Here is an 18632-nt window from a genome sequence, read left to right on the forward strand (position 1 = left end):
TTTGAGGGGTTTGTCTCTATCATTCTTTGGGATAGTTGCCCAGAGCCCTTGTTATTTCTGTATGCCTGCATACCTAGCTACTAATTTTCCTGGTTCTGGCCATCTATGTAAAAACTTTTATGATGAGGAAATTAGTCTTTAGTATATACTTTGATTTTCTATAATATTTATATCAAATTGAAGTGAGATTTAAGCCAAAACTACTTGGTTTCTTTAAAAAAATTTGTTGTGAAACGTCAATTATAAATACAAGTTTTTAGAATAATATAATCAGTATTCTTCCCATTACCCAGCTTTAGCAAATCTTAACATTTTGCCATATTTGCTTCAAATGCTCCCCTTTTCCCATAGCTCAGTGATTTATCCATAAGAACATTATTAGCACTTCAGGAACTCTTTTTTTTTTTTTTTTTTTTTAAGATGGAGTCTTGCACTGTTGCCCAGGCTAGAGTACAGTGGCACAATCTCAGCTCACTGCAACCTCCACCTCCAGGGCTCAAGCAGTTCTCCTGCCTCAGCCTCCCATGTAGCTGGGATTACAGGTGCCCGCCACCATGCCTGGCTAATTTTTGTATTTTTTAGTAGAGACGGAGTTTCACTATGTTGGCCAGGCTGGTCTTGAACTCCTGACCTTGTGATCCACCCACTTTGGCCTCCCAAAGTGCTGGGATTATAGGCGTGAGCCACTGCGCCTGGCCTCAGGAACTCTTTCATACCTTCATGCCTCTTAATCACTGTCCACAAAAGGTAACCATTATCCTGAATATTATGGTAAATACATTTCTGCTTCTCTTTACAGTTTACCATTTAAGCAAGTATCTCTAAATACTAGTTTCATTTATTTTTAAAATTTGATATAAATGTCATCATATAGTATGTAGTTGTCTGTGTGTATGTGTTTGTGTGTGTGTGTATGTGTGGCTTCTTTTGCTTTTCATTTGTGAGATTTAGCTATGACTGTACATATAGCTAGAGCCTGTCCATTTTCATTACTGTGTAATATTCCATTGCAAATAAACAAAGCCATTAAATTAAAATTCTGCTGGACATTTTGCTTTTTCAGTTTTGGCTGTTTAGAAAATAATGTTGTGGGTTGGGTGTGGTGGCTCCTGCCTGTAATCCCAGCACTTTGAGAGGCTGAGGTGGGTGGATTGCTTGAGCCCAGGGGTTCGAGACCAGCCTGCTCAACATAGTGAAACCCTGTCTCTACTAAAAATACAAAAATTAGCTGGGCATGATGGCACTCACCTGTAATCCCAACTATTCAGGAGTCCAAGGCATAAGAATTGCTTGAACCAAGGAGGCAGAAGTTGCAGTGAGCCAGGATAGTGCCACTGTACTCCAGCCTGGGCGACAGAGTGAGTCTCTGTCTCAAAAAAAAAAAGAAAAAAAAAAAAAAGAGAGCAGAAATTAATGAAATAGGCTGGGCGTGGTGGCTCATGCCTATAATTCCAGTACTTTGGGAGGCTGAGGTGGGTGGATCACCTGAGGTCAGGAGTTTGAGACCAGCCTGGCCAACATGGTGAAACCCTGCCTTTACTAAAAATACAAAAATTAGCTGGGTGTGGTGGTGTGTGCCTGTAATTCCAGCTACTGGGGAGGCTGAGGCACGAGAATTGCTTGAATCTGGGAGGCGGAGGTTGCAGTGAGCCAAGATTGTGCTGTTGCACTCCGGCCTGGAAGACAGAGCAAGACTTCATCTCAAAGAAAAAAAAAAAGAAACTAATGAAATAAACAACAAACAGGCTGGGTGCGGTGGCTCACGCCTGTAATCCCAGCACTTTGGGAGGCCGAGGCGGGCGGATCACGAGGTCAGGAGATCGAGACCACAGTGAAACCCCATCTCTACTAAAAATACAAAACATTAGCCGGGCGTGGTGGCGGGCGCCTGTAGTCCCAGCTACTCGGAGAGGCTGAGGCAGGAGAATGGCGTGAACCCGGGAGGCGGAGCTTGCAGTGAGCCGAGATTGCGCCACTGCACTCCAGCCTGGGCGATAGAGCGAGACTCCGTCTCAAAAAAAAAAAAAAAAAAAAGCTAATTACATTGAAAAACAACTTACCAATATCAGGAACAAAGAGGAGGACATTACTATGGAACGTAGAGACATTAAAAAAGATAAGAGGATATTATATACAAATTTATACCAATAAAGTTTGAAGATTTATGTGCAATAGACAAATTCCTTGAAATCTACAACTTAACAAAATAAACACAAGAAGTAAAGGAAAATGTGAGTAGTCCCATAACACAAAATAAGTGGAATGTGTAACGAAAAACTTTTTCACAAAGAAAATTCCAGGTTCAGATGGCTTCATCCACCAATTCTGTCACATATTTAAAGAAGAAATAACACTAATCTCACATAAATTTTTTCAGAAAATAGAAAAATAAGACATACTGGCTGGGCGCAGTGGCTCATGCTTGTGGGAGGCCGAGATGGGCAGATTGCCTGAGCTCAGGAGTTCGAGACCAGCCTGGGCAACACAATGAAATCCCGTCTCTTCTAAAATACAAAAAAATTAGATGGGTGGGGTGGCGTGTGCCTAGTCCCAGCTACTCAGGAGGCTGAGGCAGGAGAATTGCTTGAACCTGAGAGGTGGATGGAGGTTGCAGTGAGCTCAGATCGTGCCACTGCACTCCAGTTCAGGCAACAGAGTGAGACTTTGTCTGAAAAAAAAAAAAAAAAAAAAAAAAAAAGAAATATTTCCCACCTAAGTGTATAAGGCTAGAACAACCTTGATATAAAACCTAATGAAGACATTACAAGAAAGAAAAATTTAAGACCAATCTCACTTATGAATGAATGGGAAATCTAGACTATTAGCAAACCAAATTCAGCAACATATAAAAATGATAATACATCACAGCAAAGTTGAGTTATTTGAGAAATGCAAGGCTGGTTTAACAATAGAAAATCAGTATTATTTACCATAAAGGAGAAAAATTATATGATCATCAATAGAGGCACAAAAAATTTTTGATAAGTGTTTGATAAAATTAAACACCAGTACACAATTTTAAATAAATAAGTAAATATATAAATAAATATATATATCTCCTCTGGAAGGCAAAGGCCGCAGTGAGCTGAGATCGTGCCACTGCACTCCAGCCTGGGTGACGAGTGAGACTCTTAAAAAAAAAAAAAAAAAAAAAAACATAGCAAACTGAGAATAAAAATATACCACCTGAATTTGATTTTGCTAAGTGATGAGTAGGGAAAGATACTATTTTTTATTTTTTTATTTTTTATTTTTTTTTTTTTTGAGACGGAGTCTCGCTCTGTCGCCCAGGCTGGAGTGCAGTGGCGCAATCTCGGCTCACTGCAAGCTCCGCCTCCCGGGTTCACGCCATTCTCCTGCCTCAGCCTCTCCGAGTAGCTGGGACTACAGGCGCCCGCCACCACGCCCGGCTAATTTTTTGTATTTTTAGTAGAGAGGGGGTTTCACTGTGGTCTCGATCTCCTGACCTCGTGATCCGCCCGCCTCGGCCTCCCAAAGTGCTGGGATTACAAGCGTGAGCCACCGCGCCCGGCAAAGATACTATTTTTAAATTTGCTTTATTCTGATAACTTGTGAAGTTGAGATTCTTTTTATGTTTATTAGTCATTAGGTCCCCTCTTCTCTGCATTACTGATCATGTCATTTGACTAATTTTCTGTTGAGTCAAGTGTCTTTTCCTTATTAATTTTTAGGCTTACTGATAAATTCTGAATACTGATCCTTGGTTATATGCATAGCAAACATCTTTTTTTCAGTCTGTGGCTTGTCTTGTATTTTATTATTACTTTTAAAGTTTTAGATTTATTTATCTATTTATTTATTATGAATGGATAGTATGTTCAAATGAATATAAAATCCAGAAAATACAAAAGAGCATACAGTGAAAACTTTCTCTCCCACTCTTCTTCCCCTTTTATCCATTTCTCTTTAGAGGCATTGTGACTTCATTTTTAAGAAATTTAGTGTGTAATGTCATTTGTTATACAGAAAAATTTAATGTAGTTAAATTTATGATTCTTTGGGGATTGTGCTTTTTATGTCTTGTTTAAGAAACTCTTCCTCTGTTGCATTAATTTATTCTATATTGTTTTTTAATGTTTTTAAATTTGGCTTTTCATATTTAGATATTTACTTGGTTTGGAATTTATTTTTTGTCTGTGATGTGAGGTAGGGATCACCCCTCCCCCATATTGTAAAACTACCTGTTCTATGCTTTTACATTTGTAACTGTTTCGTCTAGTATAACTTAAGTGGTGATGGAAGTCTGCTTTTGAGCTTCATCTATGCGTTGGCAAATACAGTTAATAAACTGGTCTAGTTTTTTATCTCTATTTTCCTACTTGCAGATGAGTGCTCAGAGTCCTAAGTACTGCCTTTCAGGCCCCATAATGTGCCCTTGTATCCTCTAACATGTCTGGAATTTGCGTAGGCTGTGCTGGGGCAGGGAAAGGAGAGTTTTTTTGTCACAACAAACAAGGGGAAAGCTTTCTTCCTGTCTCTTCAATTTACCAATGCCTCATCAGAAGCTTTCAGCACTTATGTAAGAAATGTATTTATTTTCTTGAACTTTAGTATATTTAGTTTGTTTTACAATATTGTAGAGTAGAAAGTTGTTTTTGCTTAAACATAGTAGTTTTTTCTTTAGTCCTATAAATTTAAGTTCTTAAATATGTTTCTTGATATTTTTAGCTTTATATTGTGGTATTGTGTATTCTTTGGAAAGGGATTAGTGGGCTTTGTGATATGGGAATAACTTTAAGAAAAATAACCCGCTATAACTCTTTTCCATCTTTTACCTTCCATTTGATTTCTCTTTTAACTATTTCCATCTCTTAGATATTGTTTTACCAGATGGTCCACACAGAAAAAGTGAGGAAGTAGGGGAAAAGAAAAGAACTAGCTTAAAGAAATTAAAGTGTGACATAACAAGAAAGAATGAACATGGGAAGAAAGGGGAGAAAAAACAGGGGAAAAGAAACTGAGATTGTTTACATGTTACGTATGTGTTAGGAGTTCCAAGGTATCTTTTTTTTTTCTTGTATTCTTTATAAATAGTAGGAGCAGTCTTGAACCTGTTTATTCTTCTACCTGTTTGTGCTGTTTAGGAGGGAGTAGTTTTGGGGAGGATGGCCAAGTAGGAAGGATTCTATTGAAAAACAATACATGTTGCTTCTAGTTTCTTTCTCACTTGTGTACAATATTTGATGCAGTTTAGTGCTGGAAGGGTCAACTGTGTTGAAAGTGTTAGAATCCTGAGTTTTGCTCTGGACATTAATAGAAGTCTGTAAGTTTTAGGTATGTGTGTGTTTCTGTTTCAGGAATGTAATGGTTGCTATTAATACACATTTTTATGTTAATGCTAATTTGATCTGAATCAGTTATTGAGAATTAAAAGGGATGTGAATTCCAGAAAATGATTAGTTTAGACTCAGTAAATTATAAGACTCTTTTTGGTGCTACACATTTTATGATTTTTCTGGCCCTCCTGATAGGGTAGTAATTTCTCATTGGCAGTGATTATAAACAATAGTCTTATATTGACCCTTGTTTCTTGACTGAAATAAGCTGACGTTAAAAAAAGAGGCTCTTGTCAGTGATTTAAGATGAAGTTGCTTCTAATTCGAATTGGCTTTTATTTATCATCATTGGCATTTGAACAGGAAAAATAACCTAGTGTATAAAAAGGTTGAAGAGAGAAGCATTTTAAATTCTAGTTTTTTTAGTTACTTTTTGGCTTGAGGACATACATTCCTTGTTTTTAATTTTTATGCTATTTCTGATAATACATTATCATTTCAGAGAAAAGAAGGAATCTCCTAGCCACCAACTGAAGATGTGGGCTATTGATTAAATCATGTAATAATTTTTCAAGGAAATAGAGATGAATTTTGAAGTTTACCCATGCCTTGTTTTCACTATACTGTTATTAACAATTATCCATGTAGTATTGACAATGTCCTTTGTAGATTAGTTATATTTAATATTTAGAAGTGCCATCATTTTTCCTGGAACAGTGCTTTGGTACCTAGGGTATAATGGACCACTTTTAAGTTGTGATTGCTTTTACTGTGGGTATGTTTGTATGAGTCAGGTGAATTTCAATTCTGCCCGACTGAGATATGATAACTTGTCCTCTCTAGCTTGTGTTATGACCATTTGTTGGTTATATAATAGATGACTGTTTATATAATAAAGATTAGAACAAGCCATTAGAATTTATTGTTAATGGATACAAACTATGTGTCTGCTGTAAGAGTTTCAATTATACAGTTTTTAAATATAACAACATATTAGAAGTAAAAAGGGGTTGATATGGTTTGGCTATGTCCCCACACAAATCTCATCTTGAATTCTGGCTCCCATAATCCCCACGGTTTGCGAGGAGCCCAGTGGGAGGTAATTGAATCATGGGGGTGGGTTTTTCCTGTGCTGTTCTCTTGACAGTGAATAAGTCTCACAAGAGCTGATGTTTTTATAAAGGACAGTTCCCCTGCACACGCTCTCTTGCCTGCTGCCGTGTAAGACATACCTTTGTTTCCCCTTCGCCTTCCACCATGATTGTCAGGCCTCCCTAGCCAATGAACTGTGAGTCCATTAAACCTCTCTTTCCTTTATAAATTACTGAGTCTCTGGTATGTCTTTATTAACAGCATGAGAACAGACTAATACAGTAAATTGGTACCAGTAGAGTTGGGTACTACTGTAAGGATACCTGAAAATGTGGAAGCAACTTTTGAACTGAGTAACAGGCAGAGGTTGGAACAGTTTAGAGGACTCAGAAGACAGGGAAATGTGGGAAAGTTTGGAACTTCCTAGAGATTATGTAGGGCTCAGAATACAGGAAGATGTGGGAAAGTTTTGAACTTCCTAGAGACTTGTTGAATAGCTTTGACCAAAATGCTGATAGTGAAATGGACAGTGAAGTCCAGACTGACATGGTCTCAGATGGAGATGAGGAACTTGTTGGGAACTTATATAAAGGTCACTCTTGCTGTGCAAAGAGACTGGTGGCATTTTGCCCCTGCCCTAGAGATCTGTGGAACTTTGAACTTGAGAGAGATGATTTAGGTGGAAGAAATTTCTAAGTGGCAAAGTGTTCAAGAGGAAGCAGAACATAAAAGTTTGAAAAATTTGCAGCCTGCAGTAGAAAAGAAAGACTCATTTTCTGCAGAGAAATTCAAGCTGACAGCAGAAATTTGTGTAGATAAAGAGGAGCCAAATGCTAATTTCCAAGACAATGGGGAAAATGTCTCCAGGGCATGTCAGAGACCTTTGTAGCAGCCCTTCCCCATCACAAGCCTGGAGGCCTACAAGGAAAAATGATATTGTGGGCTGGGCCCAGGGCCTTGCTGCTTTGCACAGTCCCTGGACTTGGTGCCCTGGGTCCCAGCTATGGCTAAAAGGGGCCAGTGTACAGCTCAGCCCATTGCTTCACAGGGGGCAAGCCCCAAGCCTTGGCGGCTTACTTGTGGTTTTGGGCCTGTGGGTGCACAGAAGTCAAGAATTGAGGTTTGGGAACCTCAGCCTAGATTTCAGAGGATGTATGGAAATGCCTCAATGTCAAGGCAGAGGTGTGCTGCAGGGATGGAGCCCTCATGGAGAACCTCTGCTAGGGCAGTTCAGAAGAAGGAAAATGTGGGATGGGAGCCCCCATACAGAGTCCCCACTGGGGCACTGCCTAGTGGAGTTGTGAGAAGAGGGCCACCATCCTCCAGATCCCAGAACTGTAGATCCACTGACAGCTTGCACTGTGCACCTGGAAAAGCTGCAAACACTCGATGCCAGCCTGTGAAAGCAACCAGGAGTGGGGATGTACCCAGCAAAGCCACAGGGGCAGAGCTGCCCAAGACCATGAGAACCCACCTCTTGGATCAGCATGACCTGGATGTGAGATGTGGAGTCAAAGGAGATTATTTCACAGCTGTAAGATTTAATTACTGCCTTGTTGGATTTCAGACTTGCATGGGGCCTGTAGCCCTTTGTTTTAGCCAATTTCTCCCATTTGGAATGGGTGTATTTACCCAATGCCTGTACTCTCATTGTACCTAGGAAGTAACTAACTTGCTTTTGATTTTACAGGCTCATAGGCAGAAGGGACTTGCCTTGTCCCAGATGAGACTTTGGACTGTGGACTTTCGAGTTAATGCTGAAATAAGTTAAGACTTTGGGGGACTGTTGGGGAGGCATAATTGGTTTTGAAATGTGAGGACATGAGATTTGGGAGGGGCCGGGGCGGAATGATATGGTTTGGCTGTGTCCCCACCCAAATCTCATTTTGAATTGTAGCTCCCATAATCCCCCCATGTCATGAGAGGAACTCGGTAGAAGGTAATTGAATCATGAGGTGGTTTTTTCCCCGCGTGAATAAGTCTCATGAGATCTGATGGTTTTATAAAGGGCAGTTACCCTGCACACACTCTCTTGCCTACTGCCATGTAAGATGTGCCTTTGTTCCTCTTTCGCCTTCTGCCATGATTGTGAGGCCTCCCCAGTCATGTGGAGCTGTGAGTCCATTAAAGCTCTTTTTCTTTATAAATTACCCAGTCTTGGATATTTCTTCATAGCAGTATGAAAATGGACTAATACAGGGGTATAGTAGGCATTGGGAAACAAAGAACAGGGAAGAAAAGATTTCTGAGATTCAAAGGAGCTTTGCCAGGAGTATAGCCCAATGTAATGTAAGAGTAGAGAACCAGCTAAGAACAGGAGCCCTAGAGAGAAGAACCTGTCTGAGCAGAGGTTGGACTTAGATAATGATGGATGGGTCAGAGGCATCCAGAATTGAAGGATTTTAAAGTAAAACCTATTTGTGGATATGGGAAAAGCTGAATTAATTACTGTTTTATGTACCTATAAATGCCTTCCCTTCTGTGAGGCTTTGTGGTTATAAGGAACAGTGTTCAAGGACATCTGGCTCAGTTAAAGGAAGCTGACTATAAGGAAACCTCTGCCGTTGCATGGAGTCAGGACCAAATAACCCAATGAGTAGTGCATAAGAAACATACAAAAATGATGTCCCGAAAGATTTTCTTCTGTGTTTTTCAGTGATGCCATCTGCAGTTTTGTGATCTGCAATGATTCTTCCCTTCGAGGTCAGCCCATTATCTTTAATCCTGACTTTTTTGTGGAGAAGCTCCGACATGAGAAACCTGAGGTTTTCACGGAGTTGGTGGTCAGCAATATCACAAGGCTCATCGATTTACCTGGAACTGAGTTGGCTCAGCTAATGGGGGAAGTGGACCTTAAGTTGCCTGGCGGGGCCGGCCCAGCATCAGGATTCTTCCGGTCTCTCATGTCTCTCAAGCGAAAGGGTAGGAGATGTGTCTGTGAAGGGTGGGCAGGCCTCAGCTGCTCCCTGGGCTTCTCTCTCAACATCTACACATTCACTGAAGAGTTGCTATTAACTTAAAGCATTCTTTTTGGCCGTTTTTTTCAGTTTTTATAAGTAGTAACACCTTAAGTAATAGTAATACAAATTATAAAAACTGTCTAGATAAATAAATAATTAAACTGAAGCAAATATTTTCAGTCCCTGAGAGATGACATGATTAACTTAGGTAGTTATCGGGGCGTCTTGATTTTCATGCCCTATTAATATGTGAAAATAATCTTTAAAGACCAAAGTTACATAGCTAGAGACTATAGAACAGAATGCTTGAATTTTCTTTTTTTTAAGGGATAGGGTCTCACTCTGTTGCTGATGCTGGAGTGCAGTGGTGTCATCATAGCTCACTGCAGCCTTGAATTACTGGGCTCAAACTATCCTTCTGTCTCAGCCTCCCACTAGCTGGGACTACAGGTGCATGACACCATGCCTGACTGTTTTCTATTTTTGTAGAGATGGGGTCTCACTATGTTGCCCAGGCTGGTCTCAAACTCCTGGCCTCAAGCAGTCCTCCCACCTCAGCCTCCCAAAGTGCTGGGATTACAGGTGTGAGCCACCATGCCTGGCCTTCTGTTTGTTTGTTAAATTAAATACTAACATGCTAGTTATCTCCTTCTTACTTACTAGACATACGCTTCTTACTTAAATAAGAAGATGGTCTTTCCCTTCAGGGAACCTACAGTCTAATATTGAACTTAGAGAGAGCTGATTGAGAGTTGTCCTGCTTGCATTTTCTGGTGCACTTCCAGTTCTAAGGTTTTTGTTTACTGACCATGTGAAAACGCTTGCTGAATTGTAAAATAGGATGCTTGAGTCGTTTTAGGTATGATGATTTTGTACTATTTGTGTGAAATATAGCTCTGTCATATCATATGGTTTTTCAGAAAAAGGAATGATATTTGGATCCCCACTGACGGAGGAAGGCATTGCCCAGATATACCAACTGATTGAATATCTACACAAAAGTAAGACTACTTGAAATTTTATCATTCTTTGTTTAATGAAGAATTCTGTTTTCTATTGAGAGCTAACTGCCTTGAGTTAGTAGGTGCCAATTAACCATCAACAAAGGAACTAACCAGTGTTAATTTCGGGTGGCATGTTTTTAAATATATTTCCTTTTAAACTTCGTCTCATATATTCATTTGTTTTATACTCTAAAAGTGTATATAAATTAGACTGTGTCTATGAAGTCACATTTACCTCTTGCCTCAGAGAGACACTTCTGGAAAAATATGTTGTCCCTAAAGAATTGTTGCATTTATTTAAGAGAGCATGGTACCTTTTTTCTCCAGAATTCTATGATTAAAACACACTCTTTACTTTTTTTTTTTTGTTTTTTGAGACATGGTCTCGTTCTGTCACCCAGGCTGGGGTGCAGTGGTGTGATCTTGGCTCACTGCCGCCTTGACCTCCTGGGCTCAGGTGATTCTCCCACCTCGGCCTCCCTAGTAACTGGGATCACAAGCTTGCACCACCACACCCGGCTACTTTTTGTAGTTTTTTGTAGAGATGGGGTTTTGCCGTATTGCCTAGGCTTGTCTTGAACTACTGTGCTTAAGTGATTCACCTGCGTAGGCCTCCCAAAGTGCTGAGATTATAGGCATGAGCCATTGCGCCTGGCCTAGGGACGAATAGTTTAGTTGGGATGACCCTAAAGCTTCTGGGAATCTCTTAGGAATTTGACACATTAGAGTTCTAATTCCTGGAGCAATGCAGAGACTCTGGATTCATTCTGGGCTCGGAAAACAGTTTACAAGAGCCACAAACATCCACAGATGTATGTACCCCCTCGAAACGAAGTCTGGGATAAACAAGAAGAGGTCTTTAGGGAGATTTGGCTTTTTTTAAGTTTATTTTTCAAGCTATTCCTGACGGTTGATTGGGTTAAATTCAGATTGTCTGTCCATACCTCAGGAGGTTGAATGACTCCCAGGAGGACTACCTTTTAGTTTGGAAGATCTCCAAATGCTCAGGGACGTTTAGATATGTCTCCTCAGGAGGTCAGTAGGTTCTAAACTACCCTGGTGAAAAAAGGCAAAAACTTACTTGAAAGGCTTTGTGAAGGGTCTTTTAAGTGTAAAATAGTCTTTAGACCATGTATTTTAATCATAATCTTTTTGCTTCCTTTTTGCTTGTCCTCTGCTTTCTTTTATGCTAAACAGACTTGCGAGTAGAGGGTTTGTTTAGAGTACCGGGTAATAGTGTCCGACAGCAGATTTTAAGGGATGCTCTCAATAATGGAACTGACATTGACTTGGAATCAGGGGAATTTCACTCAAATGATGTTGCCACTTTGCTGAAGATGTTTCTAGGAGAGTTGCCGGAGCCTCTGCTGACACATAAACATTTCAATGCACACCTCAAAATCGCTGGTGAGTATAGGAAGTAAGAAGGAGATGTAAATACATTTCTTTCAATTTAGTAAAATTCCTAGGAATTTTCTGTTGCTTGTGACCCACAGAAATACCTCTATTAATATTGGTTAAGATTTCGTGATATTGCTGGACTTCTCTGGGTACTCATAGGTATTGGCTAGTTAAGTTTAATTTTAATCGAATGGCTTTCTTGATAAATAAGCTTTGTATTGAGATAAGGAGCTGGTAGTAAGATGTCGTCTGAGTTTTATTTATTTTTGACTCTGATAGATCCTCAAATAGTGTGTTGAACATTTTAGTTGGAGACATGCTCTCACTCTGTCACTTAGGCTGGAGTGCAGTGGTGCAACCTTGGCTCACTGCAGCCTTGCTCTCCCAGGCTCAGGTGAGCCTCCCACCTCAGCCTCCCAAGTAGCTGGGACTATAGGCGTGCGGCACCACGCCTGGCAAGTTTTTTTTGTATTTTTTGTAGACATGGGGTTTCGCCATGTTGCCCAGGCTCAAACTTGGGCTCAAGCGATCTGCCCACCTTGGCCTCCTGAAGTGCAGGGATTATAGGCGTGAGCCACTGTGCCCAACCCCATTTTAGTTGCTTAATAAATGTATGCTTTTCATTGGATTGATTCATATATTTCAGATGTTTACAGGTTCAGTATTTTTGCCTTGGTTTGGGGTTTTTGCTCAGTATTTCTGTGCCTCAGTTGAGGACATCTCTACTCTTGGAAATTTGTTTTTTTGTTTGTTTGTTTGTTTTTTGAGACTGAGTCTCGCTCTGTCACCAGGCTGGAGTGCAATGGTATGATCTCGGCTCACTGCAACCTCCGCCTCCCGGGTTCAAGTGATTCTCCTGCCTCAGCCTCCCGAGTAGCTGGCACTACAGGCGGGCGCCACCACACCCAGCTAATTTTTGTATTTTTAGTAGAGACGAGATTTCACCATGTTGGTCAGGCTGGTCTCGAACTTCTGATCTCGTGATCTGCCCACCTCGGCCTCCCAAAGTGCTGGGATTACAGACGTAAGCCACCACACCCAGCCAAGGAAATTTATTTTTTTAAAAAATTATTATTTGTTTTCTGAATAGAAACACATAGTTCAAAATTCAGATGATTCAAATAATATACAGTAAAAACCTTCTCTCCTACACTTGTTCCCCAACACCCAGTTCTTCTCAGAAACAACCAGTGTTACTGATTTAAAAATTTTTTTTTTTTTTTTTTTTTAAAGAAAGCCTGTTCCCCAGGCTGGTCTCAAACTCCTGGCTTCAAGTGATCCTCCCTCCTCAGTCTCCCAAAGTGCTAGGATTGCAGGCATGAGCCGCAGCCCCCAGACCAGTGTTACTGATTTCTAAAGTATCCTTCCAGAGATATTTTGTGTGCTTCCAAACAAATACATATATTCCTTTTCTCCTATTTTTATGTCATAGGTTACACAGATGGTGCTGTGGTTAGCTTTTTTCACTTACTGTATCTTGGAGAATGTTCCATTTTCAGCTCATAAATAGTTTCTTCATACTCCTTTATACTCGTGTGGTAGGGAATTCATTCTTAAATTGCACGTCTGTTATGCTGCTATGGGCTCTAAGTGTTCACAGCATCAATATCCATTACTGCAGTTGCTTAGTTTCCTGCCTCTGAGTATTTTTCCTGTTTCTTCTAATTATATGGAAAAGAAATATAAGGTTTTTTTCTTTTGAATAATTTTTACTACTTAAAGAAACAAGTGTTGAATTTAAAAAATCTAATATGATTAGTTTTTTTTTAGCACTTTTCGTAGCAATCCAAATGATGCAATGAGTAAATATTACTAGAATGTTACACAATTTTACAATTATTTTGGGGAGAAATAAAGATGTTAGACCTTTGAAAAAGATTTGGAAAATATTCTTTTTACAGGTGTTAACATGAAGGATTCTTGTTTTGTTTGCTTTCCAGTTCAGTTCATTCATTTAGTGCAATATTTGAAATCCTCCCTTCCACTACCCTGTGACTGACTGTTCTTTGAGAACATACTGAGGTGTGCCACAGTTGTAGCCTTTCATATGCCTTGCTGATAACTGGAAATAATTTTTGTTTGCAGTTTCATATTAACAGGGAACATATTCTAGAAATGTTACCTGCCTTTCCTAAACCTGGAATTATTGAGGTTAAACAGCTTAAATAACACACTGTAATCATTTTTACATCTATATGAGTTGTACTCAAATGGTTATTAGTGTCCTTTGAAATTCTCATTATCTAGGGGACTGTTTTCATTGATAATCTTTTTAGTCTGTTAGGGAAGAACCAATAATTCTGACCCTATTGGGAGCTGCCTGTTATAAGGAGCAGCTTGTGAATAAGAACATATTCATTCTCATTTTTCATTCTCATTTTTCTTTTGGCTGTAAAATATCGAGTGGGGAAAAGTGGAGTGAGTGGCATTATCAAAGGCATGTGTAGATCTTTTTTTTTTTTTTTTTTTATAAAGATGGGATTTCGCCATGTTGCCCAGGTTGGTCTCAAACTCCTGGGCTCAAGGGATCTGCCCACCTTGGCCTCTCAAAGTGCTGGGGTTACAGGCATGTGCCACTGCGCCTGACATGGATGTGTGTTTATTTCTCTTGGGTGTATACCTAGGAATGGAATTTCTTGGTCAAATGGTAACTGTCACTTTTTGAGGAACTGCCAAAATGTTTTCTAAGTGGTTATATCATTTTATATTCCCACCAGCAATGTAGGAGGGTTTAATTTTCTCTGCATCTTTGCCAACATTTTTTATTGTCAGTCTGTTTGTAGTTATAGCCATTGTAGTGGGTATGAAGTGGTATGTCATTGTGGTTTTGATTTATAGTTTTGTTTTGTTTTGTTTTGTTTTTTTTGAGACAGAGTCTTGCTCTGTTGCCCAGGCTGGAGTGCAGGGGCGTGATCTCGGCTCACTGCAAGCTCTGCCTCCCGGGTTCACGCCATTCTCTTGCCTCTGCCTCCTGAGTAGCCAGGACTACAGGCACCCACCACCATGCCCGGCAAATTTTTTTGTATTTTTATTTTTTTTATTTTTTATTTTTATTTTATTTATTTATTTATTTATTTATTTATTTTTTTGAGAGGGAGTCTCGCTCTGTCACCCAGGCTGGAGTGCAGTGGCGCGATCTCGGCTCACTGCAAGCTCTGCCTCCCGGGTTCACGCCATTCTCCTGCCTCAGCCTCTCCGAGTAGCTGGGACTACAGGCGCCCGCCACCGCACCCGGCTAGTTTTTTTGTATTTTTAGTAGAGACGGAGTTTCACCGTGGTCTCGATCTCCTGACCTCGTGATCCGCCCGCCTCGGCCTCCCAAAGTGCTGGGATTACAAGCGTGAGCCACCGCGCCCGGCCAATTTTTTTGTATTTTTAGTAGAGACGGGGTTTCACTGTGTTAGCTGGGATGGTCTTGATCTCCTGACCTTGTGATCCGCCCGCCTCAGCCTCTCAAAGTGCTGGGATTACAGGCGTGAGCCACTGTGCCCGGCCTGATTTATAGTTTCTTGATGGCTAATGATACTGAGCATATAAAGCCTCTTGGCCACTTGTATACCTTCTGAAGGAATGTCTATTCAAATCCTGTACACATTAAAAAAAATTTTGGCCGGGTGTGGTGGCTCACACCTGTAATCACAGCACTTTGGGAGGCTGAGGCAGGCAGATCACAAGGTCAGGAGATCGAGACCATCCTGGCTAACACGGTGAAACCCCGCCTCTACTAAAAATACAAAAAATTAGCCAGGCGTGGTGGCAGGCACCTGTAGTCCCAGCTGAGGCAGGAGAATCGCTTGAACCCGGGAGGTGGAGGTTGCAATGAGCTGAGATTGTGTCACTGCACTCCAGCCTGGGTGACAGAGCGAGACTCTGTCTCAAAAAAAAAAAACAAAAAAAACAAAAACAAAACATGTTTTTTGATCTTTTTATTGTTGAATTGCATTGACATTATTTTGTTATTATGTTTTGCTGTAATCTTTGAATTGTGTTTCTGCCTGAATCTTTTTTCCCCCTTTCTTTGATGGGAATTGAGGGGAGGATAATGGTGATAGCACTGATTTTTCTTGCTGATATTTTCTCCCCACTTTGCAAATTCTCTTTTGTCCTCAAGATTTGATGCAGTTTGATGATAAAGGAAACAAGACCAATATACCAGACAAGGACCGGCAAATTGAGGCTCTCCAGTTGCTCTTCCTCATTCTCCCTCCTCCTAATCGTAATTTGCTGAAGTTATTGCTTGATCTCCTATACCAGACAGCAAAGAAACAAGACAAGAACAAGATGTCAGCCTATAACCTTGCCCTTATGTTTGCACCCCATGTCCTGTGGCCAAAAAATGTGAGTGTTGATGGGAAGAGTAAAGATTGCTTGGTTTTCTTGGGCTGGGCCTCATTCTATGGCTGTACATTGGTGAGATTATCAGGGGTCCAAGGTCTAGCCTTCAGCTTTATGAGGTTGGAAACGTACTTTATTAGTTCATTGAAGAGTCATCAGACCTGAGAGGGCCAATTCCTGCTAACCTCACTTATAAATCAACCTCTGGTAAACCTACATGGCATTGTATTAGTGGAAACTCTTAGTGGGAAATTATAACTACTGAATAAACTAGAATACTCATTTTGGCTGGTCAGTGTGGAATCCTTAACAGGAAAGGCTTCTTGGGAAATCAAAGTAGTTTCTGAAGATGGAATGTTATAAAATTAGAATAGAGCTGTGTGATCTTATGGGATAATGTCACCAAGCTTACGGATTTATAGATGAGATGACACTTGGAGCAATCCTGCCTTGTCCTGACTTTTCTATTTCCTGTAGATATATAGTCTCCTTGGATAAAGCTGAACTTGCTTCTTATTATGGAGACCATGGTCTTCTCAGTGACTTACATGAGAAATAAACTCACTCTCTTTTTTTTTAAATGCCTGAGGGATAAAAACACAGAGAAATAAATTCTCTGAAGTCTTTTTTTCTATTTTTTTGAGACAGGGTCTCGTTCTATTGCCCACGCTGGAGGAGGGTAACACAATCACTGCTCATTGTAGCCTCATCTAAAGTCTTTTAAACAACTTGTTGACCTGAAGGTACATAGCTCATATTCCTGCCCACTTATAATATGGTTTTACTATGTGATGGAGTTGTGAGCCAGGATAGGTGAGTTGGAAGCCACACACCAGCGATGTTACCTATGTCTTTTACCTTTTTTTTTTTTTTTTTGAGACGGAGTCTTGCTCTGTTGCCCAGGCTGGAGTGCAGTGGTGCAATCTCAGCTCACTGCAATCTCTGCCTCCCAGGTTCAAGCAATTCTCCTGCCTCAGCCTCCAGAGCAGCTGGGACTACAGGTGTGCGCCACTATTCCTGGCTAATATTTGTATTTTTCTATTTTTAGTAGAGATGGGGTTTTGCCATGTTGGCCAGGCGGGTCTCGAACTGCTGACCTCAGGTGATCCACCCGCTGCTGCCTCTCGAAGTGCTGGGATTACAGGTGTGAGCCACCGCGCCTGGCTTTTTACCTTTTTTTTTTTTAAACAGCTGTCTACTGGCCATTTTTTGTTTGTTTAGTCTTTTACCTTTTCTATGCATAGGCTTTTCCTCTGTAAACTGGGCATAATACAGTAAGTCCTCAACCTATTAACATCATTGATAGGTTCTTGGAAACTGAAACTTTAATCAAAATAACCTATAACAAAACATATTATTTTTCTCATCAATATTATAATGAAAAGATATTGAAGAAAATGATGTTATTCGAGGACCTGCTGTATGTCGGTTCACTTAACGTCATGGTTTCCAAGAACCTATTGATGCCTTAAGTGAGGACTTACTGTAATAGCTTTACTACTTACCCCACAAGGCTGTTGGGAAGATAATAGAAATAGGTTATAGTAATTTATAAAAATTTTTTGAGATTATAAGAAATGAGAAAAGTAAGGTAAAGGAGAGAGATTGTGTGAAACATTTTACTTAACAAATAACTAGTGAAAAAATAATAAAGTTCTGGGCCAGGAAGAGCCTCTGGGGGTGAGTAGGGGGAGCAGAAGACACATCAACATTTGTCCATATTAAGGAGATCAAGCCTTATAATGAAGGAATTTTAGAACCAGCTAACCAAGACTATAGAAAAGCAGTGAGCAAACTTTGGTTATAAAAAGAAGTGGTGGCTTACGCCTATAATCACAGCACTTTGGGAGGCTGAGGTAGGAGGATTGCTTGAGGACAGGAGGTTGAGGCCAGCCTGGGCAACACAGTGAGACCTTGAGACCTTGTCTCTACAAAAGGAAAAGAAAAATAAGCTGGACGTGGTGGCACATGCCTATACTCCTAGCTACTTGGGAGGCTGAGGTGGGAGGATCGCTTGAGCCAAGGAATTTGCAGCTGCAGTGAGTTATGATTGCACCACTTTACTCCAACCTGGGTAACAAAGCGAGACCCTATCTCTAAAAAAAAAAAAAAAAGTATTTAAAAGCAAACAGATAAAGTAACAAAGATACATGTTGAAAATGAGGGCTTTGGGATAGTAGAGTTACTGAAGTACTTAAAAAAGACAGGAGAAACAAGGGAAGGGAATCAATGACAATTTTACCGTGTCTTTTGTTTGTTTGTTTGTTTGTTTGAGACAGAGTCTTGCTTTGTCGCCCAGGCTGGAGTGCAGTGGTGCGGTCTCCACTCACTGCAAGCTCTGCCTCCCGGGTTCACGCCATTCTCCTGCCTCAGCCTCCCGAGTATCTGGGACTACAGGCGCCCGCCACCACGCCCAGCTAATTTTTTGTATTTTTGGTAGAGACGGTGTTTCACTGTGTTAGCCAGGATGATCTCAATCTCCTGACCTTGTGATCTGTCCGCCTCGGCCTCCCAAAGTGCTGGGATTACAGGCATGAGCCACC

General features: G+C 40.6%; 1 protein-coding gene across 3 annotated transcripts in view; it reads left to right on the forward strand.

Annotated features, from left to right (window-relative positions):
• The window catches only part of ARHGAP19 (Rho GTPase activating protein 19), a 69478-nt gene that overhangs the window by 15467 nt on the left and 35379 nt on the right, over positions 1-18632 (forward strand). For 2 of the 3 annotated variants that reach the window (XM_032135349.2, XM_058436138.1), the window contains exons 2-5: positions 9046-9311; positions 10270-10350; positions 11551-11760; positions 15866-16092. In XM_032135349.2, the coding sequence (XP_031991240.1) occupies positions 9046-9311; positions 10270-10350; positions 11551-11760; positions 15866-16092 (784 nt within the window). The remainder of the gene's footprint in view (positions 1-9045; positions 9312-10269; positions 10351-11550; positions 11761-15865; positions 16093-18632) is intronic. The other variant, XM_058436139.1, reaches the window with a different exon arrangement.

The sequence above is a fragment of the Hylobates moloch genome, unplaced genomic scaffold, assembly GCF_009828535.3.
Source record: "Hylobates moloch isolate HMO894 unplaced genomic scaffold, HMol_V3 SCAFFOLD_3, whole genome shotgun sequence".
Lineage (NCBI taxonomy): Eukaryota > Metazoa > Chordata > Mammalia > Primates > Hylobatidae > Hylobates > Hylobates moloch.